At 36.8% G+C, this 21,607-nt stretch overlaps 1 protein-coding gene across 1 annotated transcript in view; it reads right to left on the reverse strand.

Annotated features, from left to right (window-relative positions):
• The window catches only part of LOC136849385 (organic cation transporter protein-like), a 44,824-nt gene extending 27,932 nt beyond the window's left edge, over positions 1 to 16,892 (reverse strand). The window contains exons 1-8 of the mRNA XM_067122737.1: positions 16,791 to 16,892; positions 14,219 to 14,327; positions 13,636 to 13,739; positions 12,800 to 12,954; positions 12,514 to 12,682; positions 11,944 to 12,088; positions 9,207 to 9,493; positions 8,908 to 9,080 (exon numbers count right to left, since the gene is read on the reverse strand). Coding sequence (XP_066978838.1) covers positions 8,908 to 9,080; positions 9,207 to 9,493; positions 11,944 to 12,088; positions 12,514 to 12,682; positions 12,800 to 12,954; positions 13,636 to 13,739; positions 14,219 to 14,314 — 1,129 coding nt within the window. The 5' untranslated portion in view covers positions 14,315 to 14,327; positions 16,791 to 16,892. The remainder of the gene's footprint in view (positions 1 to 8,907; positions 9,081 to 9,206; positions 9,494 to 11,943; positions 12,089 to 12,513; positions 12,683 to 12,799; positions 12,955 to 13,635; positions 13,740 to 14,218; positions 14,328 to 16,790) is intronic.
• Between the last annotated feature and the right edge of the window lie 4,715 nt (positions 16,893 to 21,607).

Genomic DNA, 21,607 nt, shown 5'->3' on the forward strand with positions numbered 1-21,607 from the left:
TCACAGTATACAAAACAATTGATGACAAAATACCAATATCATCATTTTTATTAGCCCAATGCCTGGCACCTTCAGCAATATCCAACACACAATTTAACAAACTACAAGAAAATACAAAACACAGTTATGAAGGAATCATCCTTGGCAGTAACATCAATCCAACACCAATAGAACTGTTTACCTTAAAACCAAGTCTTATTTACCATCAGGCAAAAAAAATTAGACATGAGAGGCACACAAGTGAATCGAGAAATTTCCAGGTTCGTCAGCCCATGTTATTACCTTGCAGAGAGTCCACCCTCCAACACACAGGCAAACTTGAATACACCACACATACACTATAAAATATCTTGAATTTTGGACCACCATGAAAGAAACATCACATTCAAATACAAAAAGAAATTTATTTACTTTATCAACCAGAAAAGCATACTTCCTAATAACCTTTCAATGACAAAATACTTATTGAACCCAATTTATTTTTATGTTAACACAGCTATTAAGATTTGAGAGTTCCTGACTATTCATGTATTCAACAATCACTAAACACCTTTACAAAATTAACACATTGACAACACCCAAATTTACAAACACTGTCCACCTCTGACTGTAATTAGTCCCCACTAACTGGTACATCTCTTAGTGATTGGGTCCCTAACTTGGCAGCCCTTAGGTCACAAGAAACAACATCCAAACTACCACACAGTTATGGTTTGATCCAGTAAGCTGCTGTCCTCCTTTTGGGAGATTGATTTATTCTTCAGGCTGGCATAACAGTCCAGTCTGGAGAACCACAACTGGTAAGGTGTGATTACCTGTCGGTCTGCCATTGATCCTTGGTTAAAAGTTATTTGCCAAGGGGCCCTTGGCTGTCCAACTGGTAAAGTGTGATTACCTTTGGGAAGGTCTCAGAATATTGATTGTTGAGACCCGTGATTTTAAGTCAGGCTGTGTTTGCCCTAACTTTCCACCGACTTTTGAGCTCACTTAAGGGAAGCAGTTTATTTTTTTGATAATTGTTTAGTATGTAATAAGTTAGGTTATTCTGACTTTTCGACATTCTATTACTTTAAAGTGTAATTGCATAGTCTGTCTTAATTTGGTGTAAATGTGTTTGTTATTCGATGTTTTCAGTGTGTGGTTGATTTTTGTGTTTATTTAATGTATTTTGTAAGAGGCTCAGTGGTCATTTTTTTATCTAAAAGTTTGTATTAAATATTAAGGTTTTATTTTGGTTTTACTTTATTGTCCTTGATTCCATCTCTGTACACTCTGTTGCGGCCATTGCACCTATTGTGGACTTGGTCGTTAGTGACTTTATTTTGTATTTTAAGAGACTTGTGCATGTTTGATGGGCGTGGGCCCATAACATTTGAAGTGACCTTTTGCCAGGATTTGTCAGATCCTGTAGTCATTGGAGTGTATAGAGTGGATTCTTGGGGTGTTTGCAAGCCAGTAATACCTTCTCTCCTAATTTTTGTGTTGATCGGTGTTTATAATTTTTTTTTGACCGTGGTAGGATATTTGTGTGGTTATTGGTGTTCAGTGTATTGGTTTGTTTTTGGGTATATTTTGAGATACATTTATATATTTACTTGTGTGCAATTATTTTACTATGGCTGATTTGAATATCCTGAGCTCTTGAGTGGAGAGGGGTGGCAGACAGGTTGGCAGACTTGAATAAGCCTGATTTAGAGTGTGTAGCAGAATTTGTTGAAATTGAAAATCCTGGTCTGTTAGGAAGGGCTTGTTGCTTCTTAATGTTTATGAAAAGGTTAAGGTGATGAAGGCAGAAGGTAAACCAGAGACTAGGCAGGTGGAGGAAGCGGTGTCAGTAGAAATTTTAGATTGGCAGATTCAGTTGAAAAGAATGGAAATAGATCTCCAAAGGTTGAAGGCTGAGGAGAGAGAAAGAGAGAGAGAGCACGAACTTGCTATGCAAGCATTGAGTAATAGGGGTTCTTCTTCTTCCCAACATAATATGTCTGCAAATGCCTTGTATTAATCTAACTGAAGCTCTAAAGTTAGTCCCAAATTTTCAGGAAGTCAACGTGGCAGAGTTTTTTGTTTCTTTTGAGAGGATAGCTCAAGGTTGGAGTGGCCAAAGGAGTATTGGACCACTTTATTCAGAGTAAATTGTTAGGTAAGGCCCAGAAAGTTTACGTTACCTTGGACGAAGATCTGTCCTCAGATTATGATTCTGTGAAGGCCATAGTTTTGAAGGCTTACGAGTTGGTACCGGAAGCTATACTGACAACGCTTCAGTAATTTACAGAAGGAAAGAGGGCAGACTTTTGTAGAGTTCGCCAGGGCTAAAGAGCAGTTTGCTGGCGACTGGTTAAAGTCTAAGGAGGTGACGGACTTTGAGAAATTAAAAGAATTGATTTTGGTTGAGGAGTTTAAAAGGTCCATGCCTAATGAGGTGAAGGTACACTCGAAGAGTTAAAATTAGAAACTTTACAGGAGGTGGTTATTGTAAGTGATGAGTACCTCCTCTCTCATAAAAATGTGATAGGGAGGTACCCAGAAATGAGAAATCTGGTTGGGTGAGAGTTAACAGGAGTAGTAATCAGAACAGGTATAACAGGCCCAATGATAATTGTGGTTCTCGGTACTACTCCTGTTAACAGCTATAAAGGCAGACCACAGATAACCCAGAGAGGTTGGGAAACTTTTGACTTGTTTCTTCTGTCATAAGAAGGGACACGTCAAGAGCATGTGTTATGCATTTAAAAGGTCACAAAGAACCGAAAGACGACCGGTAATGGCCATTCGAAGGAATGAGAACGAGTCAGTGGCTGAGAACTCTAATAATCAATGACTAGGCAATAATAAGTCACTGGCTGCTTTTCAGAAATTTTTGTCTATTGGTTTTGTCCGCTCTGGGAATTCTGACTGAGCAAAGAAAGGTTAAAATTTTGCGTGACACTGGGGCTGCTCAGTCTTTAATTCTCAGAGAATCCTTGCCTATTGATTTAGAATGTTCAAATAAGGAATATGTTTTGTTAAGTGGTTTTCCAGATACGGTCAGGTCTTACCTGGTTGAGAGTTTTTTTATCATGCCCGTCTTTTTCAGGTTATTTAAAACTGGCCATTATTGATAAATTTCCTATTAAAGATGTGGATTTGGTGTTAGGAAATGATGTCGCCCTAATAAATAAAACTTTCCCTATTGTATTAAATTCCGTAATGAAATATCTGTAGTCACTGATCGAAGGCTAGTAGTGTTGACTCTGCAGAGTCGGTAGTTGATGTTGATTTGAGTAGTTTAGATCGTAGTGATAGCTTAGTTGTAGATAGTGATGTGTTGGATAATAAAACTTAATTGGACTACTTAGAACTTATTACAGCTCAGAAAGCAGATTTTAAAGACCTCCAGTTGAGTTCTGGCGAAATTACTGATTTGACTGTCCCTCGATTTAAGATAATTAATGATATTTTGTATAGAATAAGTAGACCTTTTTGATGCCATTAATACAGGTTGTGAAATTGTTAAACAGATTGTGGTTCCTTTTGTTTATCGAAAGGAGTTAATGACATTGGCTCATGAAAATGGTTTGGCTGGTCATTTTGGTGTTTTTAAACCACTTTAAATTGTGTGAAAATTATTTTTGGCCTAAGATGAAAGATGATGTTAAAAATTTGTAAATAGTTGTGATGCATGTCAAAAGGTCGGGAAGCCTAATCAACCAATTCCAAAAGCACCATTACATCCTATTCCTGTTGTTTCTGAACCTTTCAGAGAGGTAATTATTGACGTGGTTGGTCCTTTACCAAAAACTCGTAGTGGCAATCAGTATATTTTAACAATTATGGATAGGATGTCTCGATATCCTGAGGCAATACCACTACGAAATGTAAAATCTGTTAAAATTGTTGAAGTATTAATTGAATTTTTCACCAGGTTCGGAATGCCCAAAGTAATTCAGTCCGATTGTGGGTCTAATTTTCTGAGTAAATTATTTAGGAGAAGATGGCTGAATTAAAAATTAAACATGTGACTTCTTCTCCGTACCATCCTGAAAGTCAAGGTGTTTTGGAACGATTTCATCAAACCATGAAGTCTATGATAAAAAATATTGTTTGGTTAATGGTTCCGAATGGGATAAGGAACTACCTTATTTATTATTTGCATTTCGGTCAGTGCGAGTCAATCTTTAGATTTTCACCTTTCAGCCTTATTTTTGGTCATTGTGTGCGTGGTCCATTGGATGTGGTTCGTGAATCTTGGGAGGGGGACGCCCTGATATAAATTTATTAGATTATGTTAGTAATTTGGGTGATAAATTAACGAAGGCTTGGAAGTTTGCTGGCGAAAATTTATTGTGTAGCCAAAAGAAAATGAAATACTTTTTTTGACAGAAAGACTAAGGAGCGTAATTTTGTAGTGGGTGATAATGTTTTGGTATTGCTTCCCATTCCAGGAAACCCTTTAAAAGCTTCATTTTCAGGACCGTGGAAAATTTTAAAGAAAGTAAGTGATGTTAATTATTTAGTTGAAACTCCTGAAAGGAGGAGACCCTACCAGCTGTGTCACATAAATATGTTAAAAGTTTATAAAGGTCGTGACAAAGTTATTCCTGTGGCATTAGTTGGTGATACTACAAAGTGTAATGGTATTAATTCTTTTCTTTTTCCAGACGTGAGTAATTTTGATGATGATTGTTTTGATGGTGCTGAATGGCCTAATGATAATGAACATTCTTTAGAAAATTTTTCAGAAATGGTTTCACATTTGAATTTAGTAGAACAGGGATCTTTGAAAAAGTTAGTTTTTAGTTATAAGGATTTATTTTCGGATGTTCCAGGACAGACCACTGTCCTTGAACATGATGTGGATGTGGGTAACGCAACTCCGGTAAAACAATCCCTTACAGGTTAAATCCATTTAAAAATGATGTTGTGGATAAAGAGGTTGATTATATGTTACGACACGGGCTGATCGAACCCAGCAACAGTCCATGGTCTTCACCTGTTGTTTTGGTAAAGAAACAGGATGGTCAATTCAGGCTTTGTTTTGATTACCGCAAAGTCAACGAGGTCACAAAGCCTGATAGTTATCCTTTACCCAGGATAGAGGACTGTATTGACAGGATAGGGAATTCAAAATATATAACTAAATTTGATTTGTTAAAGGGTATTGGCAAGTTCCGCTGTCCAAACGGGCACGGGATTTGTCAGCGTTTGTAACGCAGCGAGGACTCTACCAATGTAAAGTAATGCCTTTTGGGATGAAGAATGCCGCTGCAACCTTTCAAAGGTTAATGAATACTTTGGTCCAAGGTTTAGAGGGGTGTGTTGTTTATATTGATGATATTGTGATTTATAGTGATGACTGGGACACCCATCTTAAACGTATTAAGGCCTTTATTTCAGGTACTTAGGAAAGCTGGTTTGGTTATAAACCTAAAAGAGTGAGTTTGCCAAAGCAAAGGTTGTATATTTGGGTCACGAAGTAGGATTTGGGAAAGTGGCTCCAAAACAGGCAAACGTAGACTCTATTAGACATATTGAAATACCGAAGTGTCGCAGGGATGTCAGAAAATTCCTGGTTTAGTAGGGCATTATCGTAGATTTGTTAAGAATTTTTCTGATATCGCTGAGCCCTGACTAATTTATTACGTAAGAATGTGACTTTTGTATGAACTAATGATGCCCAAAATGCCTTTGAAAAATTAAAGCAGGTCCTAATGAATTTCCCTATTTTGAAAGCTTCTGATTTTGACGTTCCTTTTCGCTTGCTACTGATGCGAGTGATGTTGGGGTTGGAGCAGTTTTGTTGCAGGAAGATGCTCATGGAGTATCTAATCCTGTTGCCTATTTCTCCAAAAAAGTTATCCCCGGCACAACGGAAATACTGACTGTAGAGAAAGAGACTTTTGGGATTAATTTTAGCTGTTAATCATTTTCAGGTGTATTTATCCTCACAGGACTCTGATTAAAATATTAACGGATCATAATCCGTTGGTTTTCTTGAACAGGTTTAGGAATAAAAATCAACGGTTGATGCGTTGGAGCCTCCTGCTCCAGGAATGGAATTTAGCTTTTCACACATTCCAGGCAAAAGTAATGTTGTCGCTGATGCTGTCACGCATCAGTGACTGATCGATAGGCTGATTTGAGAAAAAACCTTTGTTCTTCAGTAAAGTTGTTTTGTATATACTTATATTAATTGATTTGATTAATCCTATAAATTTATTGAATGTACAGGTTTCAGGTGTGTTGTTTCCAGGTGTGTTGTATAATGTTGTGTCAGGTGTTTTTTTTGTTTATGAAATAATTTAGGATTAAGTATTTAAGATTAAGATGTTAAATGTCGTGATTTGCAGGTTTTTCTTCGGTGTCGTCTTTGATTAAGAGTGGTTATGGGTACTTTGATTTCTGTTTACTTTAGTATGTGTTATTGGTGGAGGCTTAATTTTAAGGTGTTACCATTGTCTTGTGTATGTCCAGGTTAATTTTAAGGTGTTACCATTGTCTTGTGTATGTCCAGGTTAATTTTAAGGTGTTACCATTGTCTTGTGTATGTCCATTAATGATGTGTGTATTTAAGGCCCAAACCCTTTTAGTGTGAGGACGCTCTCTGAAGTGTAGAGGCACTAAAACTGAGTGAAGTGAAGTGAAAAGACGCTCTTTGAAACTCAATGAGTTGCAAAAACAAACAGTGTTGAGTGTGACGCTCTCTGGAGTGAAAAGAGGCATTATTGAAAGTGTTGTGAAGGGCCACAATATTGAGTGTGTAGTAAAATCATTGATATGTGAACAGTGTGTTACGTTTTTTTTTTTTTTGGTGATTGATGGTTAGTTTTATAAATCATTAATCATATACTGTTATGTCCCTGTTCTTTATTTATGCCAATGGTCCACATTAATTTTTCTTTACATAGCTTAGATAGGTCACGGGCTCACGGGTCTGTAGCACAACACAGCCGTTTTTTAGGCGCTACAGGCTGGTGTATGAGTGGTGACCTAGACTAAGTTAAGGTTAATCTATTAAGGTTTTGGTCCTTATTTTTGTTTGACTGATATTTGTGTTTTCAGAATAATTTAGCCAGGTCACGGGCTCACGGGGTCTGTAGCACAGCATGGTCGTTTTTAGGCGCTACAGGCTGGTGTATGAGTGGTGACCTTGGTTGAGGTAACACTAGCCCCATTGTGGTCGATTTATATTTTTGTTGTCGGTTATCTAGGTTTAGTCTAATAATAGGTTAGTCTTGTTAACATTGCTGCTCTGCTAACCTGTGCCCACCACTCCACTTGTGAGTTCATGGGGATATTACCATATTTCTTCATATGTTGATACTGATGTTATTTTTGGCGTGGTCACTATAATGTGTTTAATTTAACATAAATTAATTTGTTTTGAATAAGTCACTTTGGCAGTAATTATTTTTTTTTGGAACGTAATGACCCTGTTTCCTCCTCCCCGACATTTCTGACTTGTTGTATAGTTTTAATTACAATGAGCTTGTTTTATTTTCATGTGTGGTGTTGGCTTCTCATCCGGAGCTGTATTCGGCGCTGTCTCGCCAGGACTGAGGCAGTCGTTTCTGGACCATTAACATTGTGAGGGCTTGACTTATTTTGGGATTATCTGCCTTTCTTCAGTTGCCGCTGCTGTCCTCCTTTGAGAGATTGATTGTTCTACAGTCTGCGCCCTTGGTTCAGTTATTTTGCCAAGGGGACCTCTCCGCCAATTGGTAAGGTGTGATTACCTGTCGGACGACCGTGTACATTGATTGTCTTGCGACATTAAAGTGATTCATTCTTCAGTCTGCGCCCTTGGCCCAGTTATTTTGCCAAGGGGACCTCTCTTACGTTTGGTAAGGTCTTAAGAATATATAATATTCCCCTCGACCCGTGATTTAAAGGCTGTGTTAGCCACTACCACCGTTTAGAGCTCACTTAAGGGAAGCAATTTATTTTTCGTTAGTGATAGGTATTTAGTGTGTAATAAGTTAGGTTATTCTGACTTTTCGACATTCTATTACTTTCAGGGCCCTCTATTTAAAGTGTAATTGCATAGTCTGTCTTAATTTGGTGTGTGTTTGTTATTTGATGTTTTCAGTGTGTGGTTGATACTGTGTTTATTTAATGTATTTTGTAAGAGGCTCAGTGGTCATTTCTTTCTAAAAGTTTGTATTAAATATTAAGGTTTTATTTTCAGTTTTTCTTTATCCTCCTTGATTCCATCTCTGTACACTCTGTTGCGGCCATTCCACCTATTGTGGACTTGGTCGTTAGTGACTTTATTTGTATTTTAAGAGACTTGTGTATGTTTGATGGGCGTGGGCCCATAACAATATACACACATGACTGAAGCATACTATATATATATATATATCACTATATATATATATATATATATATATATATATATATATATATATATATATATATATATATATATATATATATATATATATATATATATATATATAATATATTTAAGATCTCTGGAAATATTTAAGAATGAAATTGCTAGTCCCACGCCCTATTTATTGGACCCAGCAGATGCAGGTACCCATTTCAGCATCCACACACGTTTGTGTGTATATGTACATGTGTTTTTGCATAATTATCATTCATCTATAAAGCAAAAATTAAGACTGATAGGCAAAGGTTAATTGCCTACAGAAATGTAATGATTTGTCATGTATGCTCCATTAAATAATTAACATATTTACAGGTTAAAGGCTAATTATGAATATTATAAGAAACAGCAGATCTACCTTACTGTAAAAACAGTTGTCAGCTAACAAGCTTTCGGTTGAAAAAATCTATTTCATTTTGCAACGTCTAAAAGTATTCTTACAAAGAGGAAAATCTTAGAATCATATAATGTATCCTCACAGAATTATACTTTCAAAAATCTTTGCAATGTTGAAAGGAAGATAGTTAACTCACCGTTGTTCATGTCAGCCAGCAAGAGCCCTGTAACCGACAGAAGAAGCGCGCCACAGCCGATGAGACAAGTGGTCACGACTGACTTTCTTCCCAGACGCTTCGTAATCGGAGCTGTCAGGCTGTAAGCAGGTACCTCGAAGGCTCCCAGCAGGGCCATGTAGAGGAAAGGAGAGCTGCGGTCGTAAGAAAAGGATTTCCTGAGACGACTGCCCGACCACGAAACATTATCGGGAGAATATATAATCACAAGAATGACCTATCAAGTCATTTTTTGAGAAAATCGGTTGCGTTTTCCTTACCTGAATGAACTCGAACTCAGTGGCAATCCCAGGTACACGACTCCTTGCAGAAGCCACACAACAACCAGTACCAGTGTCACTTTCCTGATGATTTTCGTTCTCAGGAGAGCCACAGGTCCCGCCCACCAAGAACCAACTCCGTCATCTAGGCCTAGCGCATTGAAAGACCTGCTACAGCTCAGTTCATTGCCTCCAGTTGCTTGGGTCTTGCCTGAGTTTAAGTGGAGTGGTGGCACGCTTCCATTGTGTTCATCCTTCGTCTTCTGCGTCTGTGACTTATTCAGATTCTGTGGTTTGGTAAATGGAATCACAAATAAGAGTTAGCGGTGACATGGAAAGTTAGTAGATAATCAGTCATGATGTCAGTGGGAAAATAATTCATAAAGTTAAAGGGAAATACGTGTCTGCACTTACATGTACTTAGGAAGGCGTAGAGATAATTAACAGATAAAGTTCAATTCAGGAAAAGAACATCATTGTCTACCATAAAAGCCATCCAGAAATATCTGGATGACTTTTACAAATATAAAGCAATTTTTGAAACTGAGACATTGCAACAGACACGTAGATGATGGTGAAAGTCTGAGCTGTTCTTGAAAAAATTTCTTAAAAGCAGCATTAGCAAGGACAAGGCCATTGTGAAGGATTACAAAATACACTGGAAGTTGTGCACTACAGCATTTGAGTGCTAAATGAAGGTACATTGTATTATTATTGTTATTATTCAGTAGATGAAACCTATTCATATGGAACAAGCCCACAGGGTTCATTGATTTAAAATTCAAGATTCCAAATAATATGGTGTTCATTAGGAAGAGGTAAGAGGAAGTATAGGGAAATACAGAAAGAGATCCTACTTATTAAAAAAACGAAAAAACAATAATAAATAGATAAATAGATAAAAATGTATTCAAATGCAAGAAGAATAGTATTAGGGTAGTAGTGTATTGCAGTTTAGCTTGAACTTCTGAAGTTCCACCTGCACGACATCCTCTGGGAGGCTGTTCCACAGTCCAACGGTTGGAGAATAAAGGCCCTCTGGAACTGAGAAGTTCGAAAGCGAGGCACTTTTACTGCATATTGGTGCTGCTGTTCAGTGAATCTGGTTGCTCTCGGCAGATAAAAGGGATCAGGGATCAGGGATCAATTGTGAATGTGAAAGATCTCTGCTGAAATACAACTTAGGAAAAAGTGACAGACAAGAGACCATCCGTCGAAGGACCAAGTCATAACTGCTCTATCCAAACCACTCTATCCAAAAGAGATGAATCTCTGGCAGAGGCAGACATCCACACCGGAGAACAGTATTCCAGTAAAGGAGCAAAGGTAGGACAAATGACCTAAAAGAGGTTGCGTTGATTTTGTCACTGTTATGAATATATGAGGCCTTACATAATCTTTTGTGTGGCACTTGCTGAAACTTTCATTAAATGTTTCTCAAAAGTTAGATGTGTGTCAAAAGTTACACCTAGAATAGCTCCAGACTCAATCAGCAAAGTTCCATCCACCTGAAGGGGAGGATGGGGTGGGAAATCTGTACGAGATCTGCCAATCAATAGTGCTTTCGTTTTACTGGAGTATAGCCTCATACCCCACCGATTACACCATTCCCTGATCCGGTCTATGTCCCGAATGAGGGCAACTTCATTTCTTATAAGTGGAGACATTACCACACCCACAAGCGTTGCATCATCAATCTTGTTTTGCAGGCCAACAACCATATCACCTGTATACAATAAAAACAACAGTGGACCAAGAACACTGCCCTGTAGCACTCCAGACACAAAAGATCTTGGTTCACTAAAGATCCCGTCTAGCTGCTGCTTACCTGTAAGGAACTCTTGAAGTAATCCTAAGCATATCCACCCACTCCAAGATTCTGAAGTTCATAAATAAGTGCCTTGTGATTTACTAAATCGAAAGCAGCACTAAAATCTATTTGAATCACTCTGCACTCAAAACGCTTACCAAGGTGCTCTCGCAAATGGCATGTCAAGCCTAAAAGAGCATCGCAGGTACCCATCTGCTTCCTGTATGCATATTGACCATAAGCTAACAATCCTTTAGATTCCACAGTGGCATAAAAATAAGTTTTTCAACAACTTTGGAGAGCACATGGAGAATGGTGATTGGTCTGCAGTTACTGCAGTCTGCAGATATGCCACTCTTTGGAACAGGCACTGTATTACTAAGCTTGTGCTCATCCGCAAAGATACTATGTCAACATAAAAATCTATAAAATCATGTAATTTTGGGAGACAACGCGCTAGAAACTTTTTTTAAAAACAAAGGGAAGAAACCATCAGGATGTTCTCCGCCCCAGCTATCAAGATTATCCTGAATTTTCTTAACATCCCTGGAGCGAAATGCAAATTTTTCAGCCTTTTACCTATGGTCAGTAACCAATCTACCATCGTCTATTAGTAGAGGTAGAATGGAAGACGAGCCTGACCCAAAGATAAATGATGCCAACTTGGTCCACCACAGATGAGGCTGAGTAATTATTATTTTAAAAAACTACTTTAATCACTCCGATCTGCTAATGGCTGTGCACCCTAAGAATTCTTGCCCTGTGAAGATTTGACTGAATACAGTAATGATACAGTTCAGTATATCTATCGAGTACTTAAATAAGGCACATGTTAGTATTTCCATAAACATCCAGCATGCATTGATTGTGTACATAAAGATGCCCGAATGTAAATTCAAGAATGTAAATAAATGAGAGTCATCCTACCTGATACACAGAGTGAACTAAGACACTGACATCCAGTTCTTGAGAGAGATTCGGCCGATTGAGTTTCACAGCTCTCTGGAGAACCTTGATGGCTTCTTCCAACCGTCCTTTCACAATGAGCCAGCGTGGGGATTCATCTATTAAGCTGGGAGACATAATTCATTCATTTTCAGACTATAATTCAGGAGTAATACACAGTCACAAACCCTTTTGTTACTGTGGAGTTTTGTATGTCAATGTTACATAGGAATAGAGACGGTCCTTAACTCTTGAAATTACAGTAGTAGTGAAATAAAATCTAGATTAAGACTAAACTTCAACGAAAGAAAAGCGTTCTCTGAGATATGTGTCCAAAAGTTATCAAGTTGAAGCATCAAATGAAGTTTTAATTGATACATGAAATGAACGATACAGGTCAAAGACTCAACACTTTATTCACTACACTAGCATTTTCGACAAGCCATGATGAGTAAAGGCCACATAAAAGATTCAGTCTTGTGGTCCCTGCAGAAGTATCATCTGTCAGGGACATAACTAGGGCAGACTCAAGAAACTCAACTGTTTACTCACAACATAAGCACTAGAAGCACTAGACAAGGCCAAGAGGCTGCTGCTTGGAGAATACGCCAGTCCCTGATCCAGTAAGCTAACCCAGCTAGACCTATCATCATCAAGGCATAAGGCAAAGCAAGAAAAATGCCTACTGTCGTGCGCAGACTCGGGTTGCATATTTCCATTGCTGTAAAGCAGAATTAGCGTTGAAAACTCCTTTACTATAGTTAGCATTCATGAAAGAGCGCCTAAGTTAGATTTTCATTTATATGAGAATCAGCAGAAGAATGAAAGAATTGCTTACAAATAATGAAAGCAGGGTAGATCATGATGGTGTTAAAAACTCCCAAGAGAAACCTAGTCAGCATCACAAGCCAGAACCATCGTGAAAACACCAGCAGTACAGTGAAACCTGTTGTCAACAGAGCACCAGTTTTTATGGACCATCTCCGACCATATCTGCAGAAGAAAATTAGAAAATGGGTATTTCAATATTAGTGGTACTGGAAAACTGAAAACATTTAACCAGGTTTTTGGAGATATGATGTTGCACTTGAACTATCACAAACCAGCAATATCTTCTGTTGTACGAAGCTCACAAGGCTTTCATGAATATTCGGGAGGCTTTCTATTATTGTAACATTTCATTCGAACAACAGGCCACTCTTGCTTTTTCGGGTGTTATTCATGCGCATCTTTTAAAAGTTGCTTTTTTTTCTGATAGAAGCTCGTTTTACTCTTATTATGTATTTATTCTTATAACCCACCAGCATTGTCGACCTAAATTGTTGTGATACAAGTTGGATAAACCAATAAATAAAATAAACCTTATAGTTTGGTTCCATTGAGCCTATTTATAAGTTCTATTTTCCTGTTAACTTTGTCTTTCACCAGCCTCTAGAACATCTTGCCATCAAACTTCAAAACTTTCAATGACAAATTTTAGTCGCTCAACCTACTTTTCTCTTATTGCTGGCTTTTCCAGTAAGTACATATTCTACCAGCTCTAGAAAAATCGAAATATAATATTTATACAGAAAGGAACTCAGACGCACGTTCACAAAGAGGAGATACAAGGAAATGTTGAAATGTTGAAATGTTCGTAGGAATCTTATCATTGAAATAGGTTACGGGACTAACCTGTCCGCCGTTAGCGCCCCCAGGATGGCCCCCAGGAAACATCCAGCAGTGTAGATGGTCTGGAAGAGTGGAGAGAGCTGAGCTCTCTCGCATACCAGGTTCCACTGGAAAAGGGATATTACACCCATTGCATAAATTCATTCAGAAGGTAATCTATCATTAAGCGCTTTAGTGAACTTCAATTTTCTGCCTGTGCTAGGTAACATTAGTTGACAATTTGCAATTCATATTTTCCATGAACTATTTCACCCAAACTGTTGAGTAAGTCTTGAAATTGATTTCTAATATTTGACAATTTCATCAACTATTTTGTCACCTACATTTTACATAGTCTTGGACTTGATGTAGCATACATGTATATAAATCTTTAGAAAATTTAAACATGTCAGTAAGGGTTATTTGACGCAACAGTCAACAAAAACTTGAAAAACCCGTTAAGTAATGATCAATCACGTCAAGTTTCATCATAAAGAATACATTTATAAAATGCAAACTAATACTGGACTGGAAAATCAACAACACATGAAACTAAAAAAAAAAAAACACTAAATGATTAAAAGAAAATCAGTTGAGAACAACTGACCTCCATTGTAATCGTAGAGTGAAAAACAGACGTATCATAAATCCACTTCTCACAGGGCACAATCTGCTCGTGGCCGGTGGAATCTTCCTTTATCATCTCACACTGGGAGCTTGGGGAGAACATTTCGAGAACTGAAGGCTAACGGACCCCAAAGATATGAGGAATTTGAATTATGTGCAACAGATGGTACAAATGATAAGCACAGACATGCCTCTAAGAGAGCTTACTGCTCATGTCACAAATTAACAAATTGGCAGATTGTATCTTTGGTTTATACATTGAGGAGACGTAAGAAATTGACCAGTTAACCCTTTGGTTTATACATTGACGAGACATAAAAAACTGACAGATTAACCCTTTGGTTTATACATTGACGAGACATAAAAAGCTGACCGATTAACCCTTTGGTTTATACACTAATGAGACATAAAAAATTGACCGATTAATCCTTTGGTTTATACATTGATGAGACATAAAAAGCTGACCGATTAACCCTTTGGTTTACACACTGATGAGACATAAAAAACTGGCCGGTTAACCCTTTGGTTTATACACTGATGAGACACAAAAAATTGACAGATTAACCCTTTGGTTTATACATTAAAGAAATAAAAAATTGGCCGATTAACCCTTTGGTTTATACACTGATGAGACATAAAAACATGACAGATTAACCCTTTGGTTTATACATTGATGAAACAAAAACCTGACCGATTAACCCTTTGGTCTATACGCTAATGAGACACAAAAAATTGACAGGTTAACCCTTTGGTTTATGCATTGACGAGACATAAAAATTGACTGATTAACCCTTTGGTTTATACATTGACGAGACATAAAAACTGACCGATTAACCCCTTTGGTTTATACACTAATGAGACATAAAAATTGACCGATTAACCCTTTGGTTTATACATTGATGAGACATAAAAATTGACCGATTAACCCTTTGGTTTACATACACTGATGAGACATAAAAACTGGCCGGTTAACCCTTTGGTTTATACACTGATGAGACACAAAAATTGACAGATTAACCCTTGGTTTATACATTAAAGAAATAAAAAATTGGCCGATTAACCCTTTGGTTTATACACTGATGAGACATAAAAACATGACAGATTAACCCTTTGGTTTATACATTGATGAAACAAAAACCTGACCGATTAACCCTTTGGTCTATACGCTGATGAGACATAAAAAATTGACAGATTAACCCTTTGGTTTATGCATTGACGAGACATAAAAAACTGACTGATTAACCCTTTGGTTTATACATTGATGAGACATAAAAACTGACCGATTAACCCTTTGGTTTATACATTGATGAGACATAAAAAACTGACTGATTAACCCTTTGGTTTATACATTGATGAGACATAAAAAAACTGACTGATTAACCCTTTGGTTTATACACTGATGAGACATAAAAAATTGACTGATTAACCCTTTGGTTTATGCATTGACGAGACATAAAAAACTGACTGATTAACCCTTTGGTTTATACATTGATGAGACATAAGAAACTGACCGATTAACCCTTTGGTTTATACATTGATGAGGCGTAAAAAAATCCAACCGTTGATTCAGTTACGATGCATCAATACGTCATTTGAAAAATGAGTAGTAAAAAAATCGTCACTAATGTGTGACATACTTCAAATGGAAACCTCTTGAATAGGTCACGGCAGATCATTTAAACAAGCATATTACTGATCACTTATTACCATGCCAAATATAAAAAAATAGTCTATTTAACAGTGTTGCATAACATATGAAATGTAATTTATACCAATAACACATATCATTAGCAAGATGTTCCCTTGGTATTAACAAACTGAAATATCTATATCAATGAATTTACGTTATTTTTTCTTATTGGACGAATACAGACTTTTCGTTTTGTTAACAGTTAATTTTCATTCATAGTTTTGATGTTTATTATATTTTTAATAGCCCATAATAAACTACAGGGTCTGAGTTTCAAAATAACGCCAGAATTGGCCACATAACATAAGTATTAGCATCAACGAAAATCACAGTATCCATCAATCGTGGTCAGTGATTAACGCAGGTGTACTCGTTAGGACTTAAATTGGATTTGCCACTGACCCAAAAGGGTTAATCATTTATGGATAATTTACTGTTAAAAATCAAATGGAAAAGCTCGTTTTTCATGTTGTGACATCATTAGTAAACTTTCATGAAAGCAGTGACATCCCATGAATGTGCCTTAGTAATGGTGAGTCCACATTAAAACAAAGCGTGTCGGCAGTTTATCACATACATATCCCAAACAGGTTGAAAACACGTCAACATCCATAAGAAAGGAGCAAACCTTTGGCAAATGCTGGATGATCATACGAAATGCTAGTTAAAACTGTCAGTATGTCATTGACGTGTATTCAGCTTGTTTGTGATGTATGTGATAAGTTGCCGATATTTATTTATGGCATGTTGGGTTCATGTCACAAACAGGTTGAAAACACGTAAACATCCATATGGGAGGAGCAAACCTTTGGCAAATGCTGGATAATCGTACGAAACGCTAGTTAAAACTAGGCTAACTAACCCATTCAATGGCCTGGTCCAGTTGCTGTCCGCAGTGTCACAGGAATATGGCGTCACGGCGTTCAGGAACTCGCTGCCAATCAGGAAGATCGGGAGGAGTCCGGGAACTGATAAGAAAGAGGAGTGAATCAGGATGCTTACGAGGAGCGAAACTTTGGAATGTAGGATTATAAATGCAGAGGTGTTAGGAGTTTGGATTTCTTGCCCAGGATCGAAGAGGATAAGGGACAGAAGGAAGAGAAATGGGTGTTCAGCTTCAAGGATGAAATGGCGTAGCTGGGGAAATTGCTTAAAACCCAAGGCAACTTGTGTCACTGATTAGTATTGTACTGTATATAGTGTATGATACAAATATTATGTACGTTCTTGATGTCTTGTCCTACCTAACCCCCAGGGCGTACAAACAGGTTTGCAGAAGGAGGGTGGATGTGACATGCCTTCCCTACCCTCCGGATCTCATACCTACCCCACCGCCACCTGGGGCGGACAAACAGGTTTTCAGAAGGAGGGTGGATGTGTTATGTCTCCCCTACCCCACCCCCGATCCCCTACCTACCCCCAAGGGCGGACAAACAGGTTTTCAGGGGAGGGTGGAATGTCATGTCTCCCCTACCCTCCTGATCCCCTACCTAATCACCCCCACCTGGGGTGGACAAACAAGAAAGATCCACTCAGATTTTATTATTATAGATAAAGAGAAGTGGCAAAAAGACAAGTGGAACAGTAATTAGTAGATGAGTGGTAGAAAGAAAAGTAGAATTGCTCAAACCAGGAAGGAAATCGGATAAGAAGGGCACAAAAGAAAAAATGGAAAGAAATTACAAAGAGTGAAGTTTTTGCTTTGACAGCATAGTTCTTATAGCAGGCTCTGAAAAGCAATGGGATGTCCCAATACGAGAATTATTTGGTGACCCTCTTCTAACCCTATTAACAAGGCAACAATGTCCGTTGAAAGATTTGAGGAAATTAGGCGTTTCATGAGATTTGATGATAAAAGAACAATAGAATTCCGTTTGCAAACTGATCATCTAGCTGCTTTTAGATATATATGGGACCAGTTCATTGTGAATTGTAGAAAATCTTATATCCCTAGTGACCGCGTGACAGTGGGTGAGCAACTCGTTCCTTTCAGGAGAAGGTGCAGGTTCATCCAGTATATGCCAGCGAAGCCGTCAAAATATGGAATAAAGATATTTTGGGTTTGTGATTCCAGAAGTTATTTTGGATTTGATGGAATTATTTACACTGGACGACAGCCTGGGGAAGATGTTTGTAAAAACCTTGGCACAAAAATTGTATTACAGCTGTGCAGTTAGTTTAGAAATACAGGTCGTAACATAACCACTGACAACTTTTTCACTAGTGTACCACTAGCAGAGGCCCTTTTGGAAAAAAAAATTGTCATTGGTTGATACACTACGCCAGAACAAGCCCGATATTCCTAACATCATGAAAAGTGCAAAGAATCGTGAAGTTTACAGTAGTGAATTTGGTTTCAAGAATGATGTCACAATGGTCAGCTACATACCAAAGAAAAAACCAACTCAGAAATATGTAATACTGCTTAGCACTGTGCATCATGATAAAGAGATTGACAAGGATAGCAAGAAACAAAAACCATCTATCTTTACCTTCTACAATGAAACAAAATGTGGGGTTGATGTGACGGACCAAATGGCATAAACTTATTCATGCAAAAGGCAAACAAGAAGATGGCCAATGATTCTTTGGTACAATATGATAGACGTTGCCTGTCTAGATGCTTACATAATTTTTATTTCACAACATCCAGACTTCCACCTAAACAAGTCACACAAACGTCGACTTTTTATAAAAGAACTCGTGAAAGAGTTAGTTATTCCACATATGTCAGAACGACTGGAATCAGTCCCAAATCTTCCAAAAGCTGTATTATGTTCCATGGAAAGATGTGGAGTGGTAACCGAACCAGCTGAGGATCCTCTCAACAAACAAAAAGTGGGAAGAAGAGGTGTCACATCTGTCCAAGCAAGAGAGATCGTAAAAGTGCAACAACTTGTAAGAAATGCCAAAGCCATGTCTGCAAAGAGCACAGCTACATTGTATGTTCTAAATGCCAAGTCTAGAATGTAGTAGGCAGCGCCGTAAAAACTGTAGGTCCCCTAGTGTAGCGTTTCATAGAACTCTGCTATCACTGTAAGGTGTTAAGTTCAGTATATTAATTATTAATTTACATCTTTCATTGAATGAAATAATGTTTTTTTTATATAAAAATGTCTTAACAATACGAATGCTTATCAAGATATCATTTCAAATATAAATTTTTCCACTTTTTCATCTTTCAGTGGGATTGTTTTTTCAAAAAGTACATTTCATGTACTGAATTTGGACAAGAATTTAATAATTTTTGCCTTAAATATGTACTTCATATGATAAATATTCAGGAATAAAACAAATATTTAGTTTAAATCGTTTTAGTTATTACCAATATGAAAAGTCTGTACGAAGGGTCTGAGAGACCCACCTTCTGCATTGGTGTCATATCAATAGATGTCTGCATCCAAGGGTTAAAGGCTTTACACGTTTGTAACCCGCAGTTCATTGATGCTGAGATCAAAACTATTAATGATATTGCTTTGAAACTTAAATACCCACGGACCTTTGTAGATGTAGCATGGAAAAGAGTCAGGAAAACATTTTATTTAACTAATAACAAACTTGAATTCAGCAAGCATAATATTCTCAAATTACCGTATGATGAAAGGATTTTACAAATTCCTAGAGTTTTAAAGCTTTTCAACATAAATGTTGTTTTCAGTAATTTTAATGTCAAGAGTTTAGTAATAAAAAATCCTCCTAGAAATGTTTCTGGTTGCATCTATGAAATTCCTTGTAAAAAATGCAATAAAATATATTATGGGCAAACTGGAAAATCTCTTTCACAACGAATCAAAGAACACCAATATTCTGTGAGAACTGGCCAAATATCGAATGCATTATCCGTACATAAGAGATTCAGATCATCCTATTAACTGGAGTGAAGCAAGATCTTTAGTCCTGTGCAACGACACAGTTGAAAGCGATATCATCGAATCTTGTTTTATCAAGTCAAGTGATGAAAGTGTTCTAAATTTAAGTCTAGGTTTGTTTAAACTTGATGCATTCGTACTTAAAAAAATTGTTGATAAATATAAATAAAATTAGTATGCAGTTTTATACATGTTTCTGCAATTTGAATGGGTAGGACTTCGCATCTCTTATGTTAAGTATTTGGTTCTATTTTGTGACCGCGTGATCCCGGATTTTCCTGGGTTACCCTCTTGTTTATTACCCCTTGGCAAGTAACCATCCGGTATTCAATTTTATTCATGTTTTCGTATTTTGTATGGCTAAACTTTCGTATCTCTTGTAATTAGGCCTATGTTTTAGTTTGTGACTACTTGATCCCGGATTATCCTGGGCTATCTTTCTGTTTATTACCCTTTGATAATTGACCATCTGGTATTCTTGTTCTTTTTGTTTACTTTGTAACCTTCCTTTCATCTGTCTCATTTGTGCCCAGACGATGCGTTGATAAACGTGAAAGCGCTTGGTACTGAACTTCTGCCTGTCATTTTCCTGTGGGATTCGCTTATGCACTGAAGCCACGTGCACCTACTGTGATTTTTAAGCATATGTATATATATATATATATATATATATATATATATATATATATATATATATATATATATATATATATATATATATATATATATACATATATATATATATATATATATATATATATATATATATATATATATATATATATATATATATATATATATATATATATATATATATATATATATATATATATATATATATATACACACACACACACACACACACACACACACACACACATATATATATATATATATATATATATATATATATATATATATATATATATATATATATATATATATATATATATATATATACATATATATATATGCATAAATGACCACCTTAATTATAACTGGTCTGTTTATTTTACATGGTAATGACTGAATTATTTTTAATGAGTAGCCTTTGTTAACAAAAGAATGATTTCAGTCACCTGGCGTAGAGAGTCCAATTGGTTGGTGGATTTAACTTTATTTTTTATGGGGTAGCATCAGTCGCGGCGGAAAAGCCTTTCAAAATAATCGCTCATCATGATCCATTTACTTATTACAGTGAGTGAAAGGGTCATTAAAACTGACCTCGCATGCTATTTGTGTGAGACTTCTCAGTTAATTCAGTGTTGACCAGAGGTCTTTGAATCTGGTCTTTTTGTACTGATTTTCAACGTCTTATATTATAAGATTTTCAATCAGATAAAGAAATAATACGTCGACCTTTAATGCTGCGGTACATACATTCTCTTTTTCTTATACCATCTAATTAATTTTTCTGTTGTAGGATAATCATCTTTTATGCAATTCATTGGCATTTAACAAAAATTGCCTTCTAATCAGTTGTATGGGTACTTCAAAATTATATATGGAAAGCCATAGGCTTATTTATTCTCTAGCGACAACTTTTGCTTTTGTCACAGCCAAGCATACGAATCGTTTTTATTTTTATCTCGTATATTATTCTAAATATTAAATTTAAAATGAACATTCTTCCCTGGGTCACTCTTATGCCTTGAACGTTTTCCATTAGGCTAATAAATTGTTAAGACCCTCGCAGTTTAAACTCATAAAAAGAAACCAGTCCATGACTAGCAACTGTAAGAGTGAAAGGAAGATCTCTCCGAGACATTCCTCTTCAGGTGACCCTGAGGACACGTCCCTTTTCCCCCGT

Source organism: Macrobrachium rosenbergii, chromosome 21 (assembly GCF_040412425.1).
Source record: "Macrobrachium rosenbergii isolate ZJJX-2024 chromosome 21, ASM4041242v1, whole genome shotgun sequence".
NCBI classification, from domain to species: Eukaryota; Metazoa; Arthropoda; class Malacostraca; order Decapoda; family Palaemonidae; genus Macrobrachium; species Macrobrachium rosenbergii.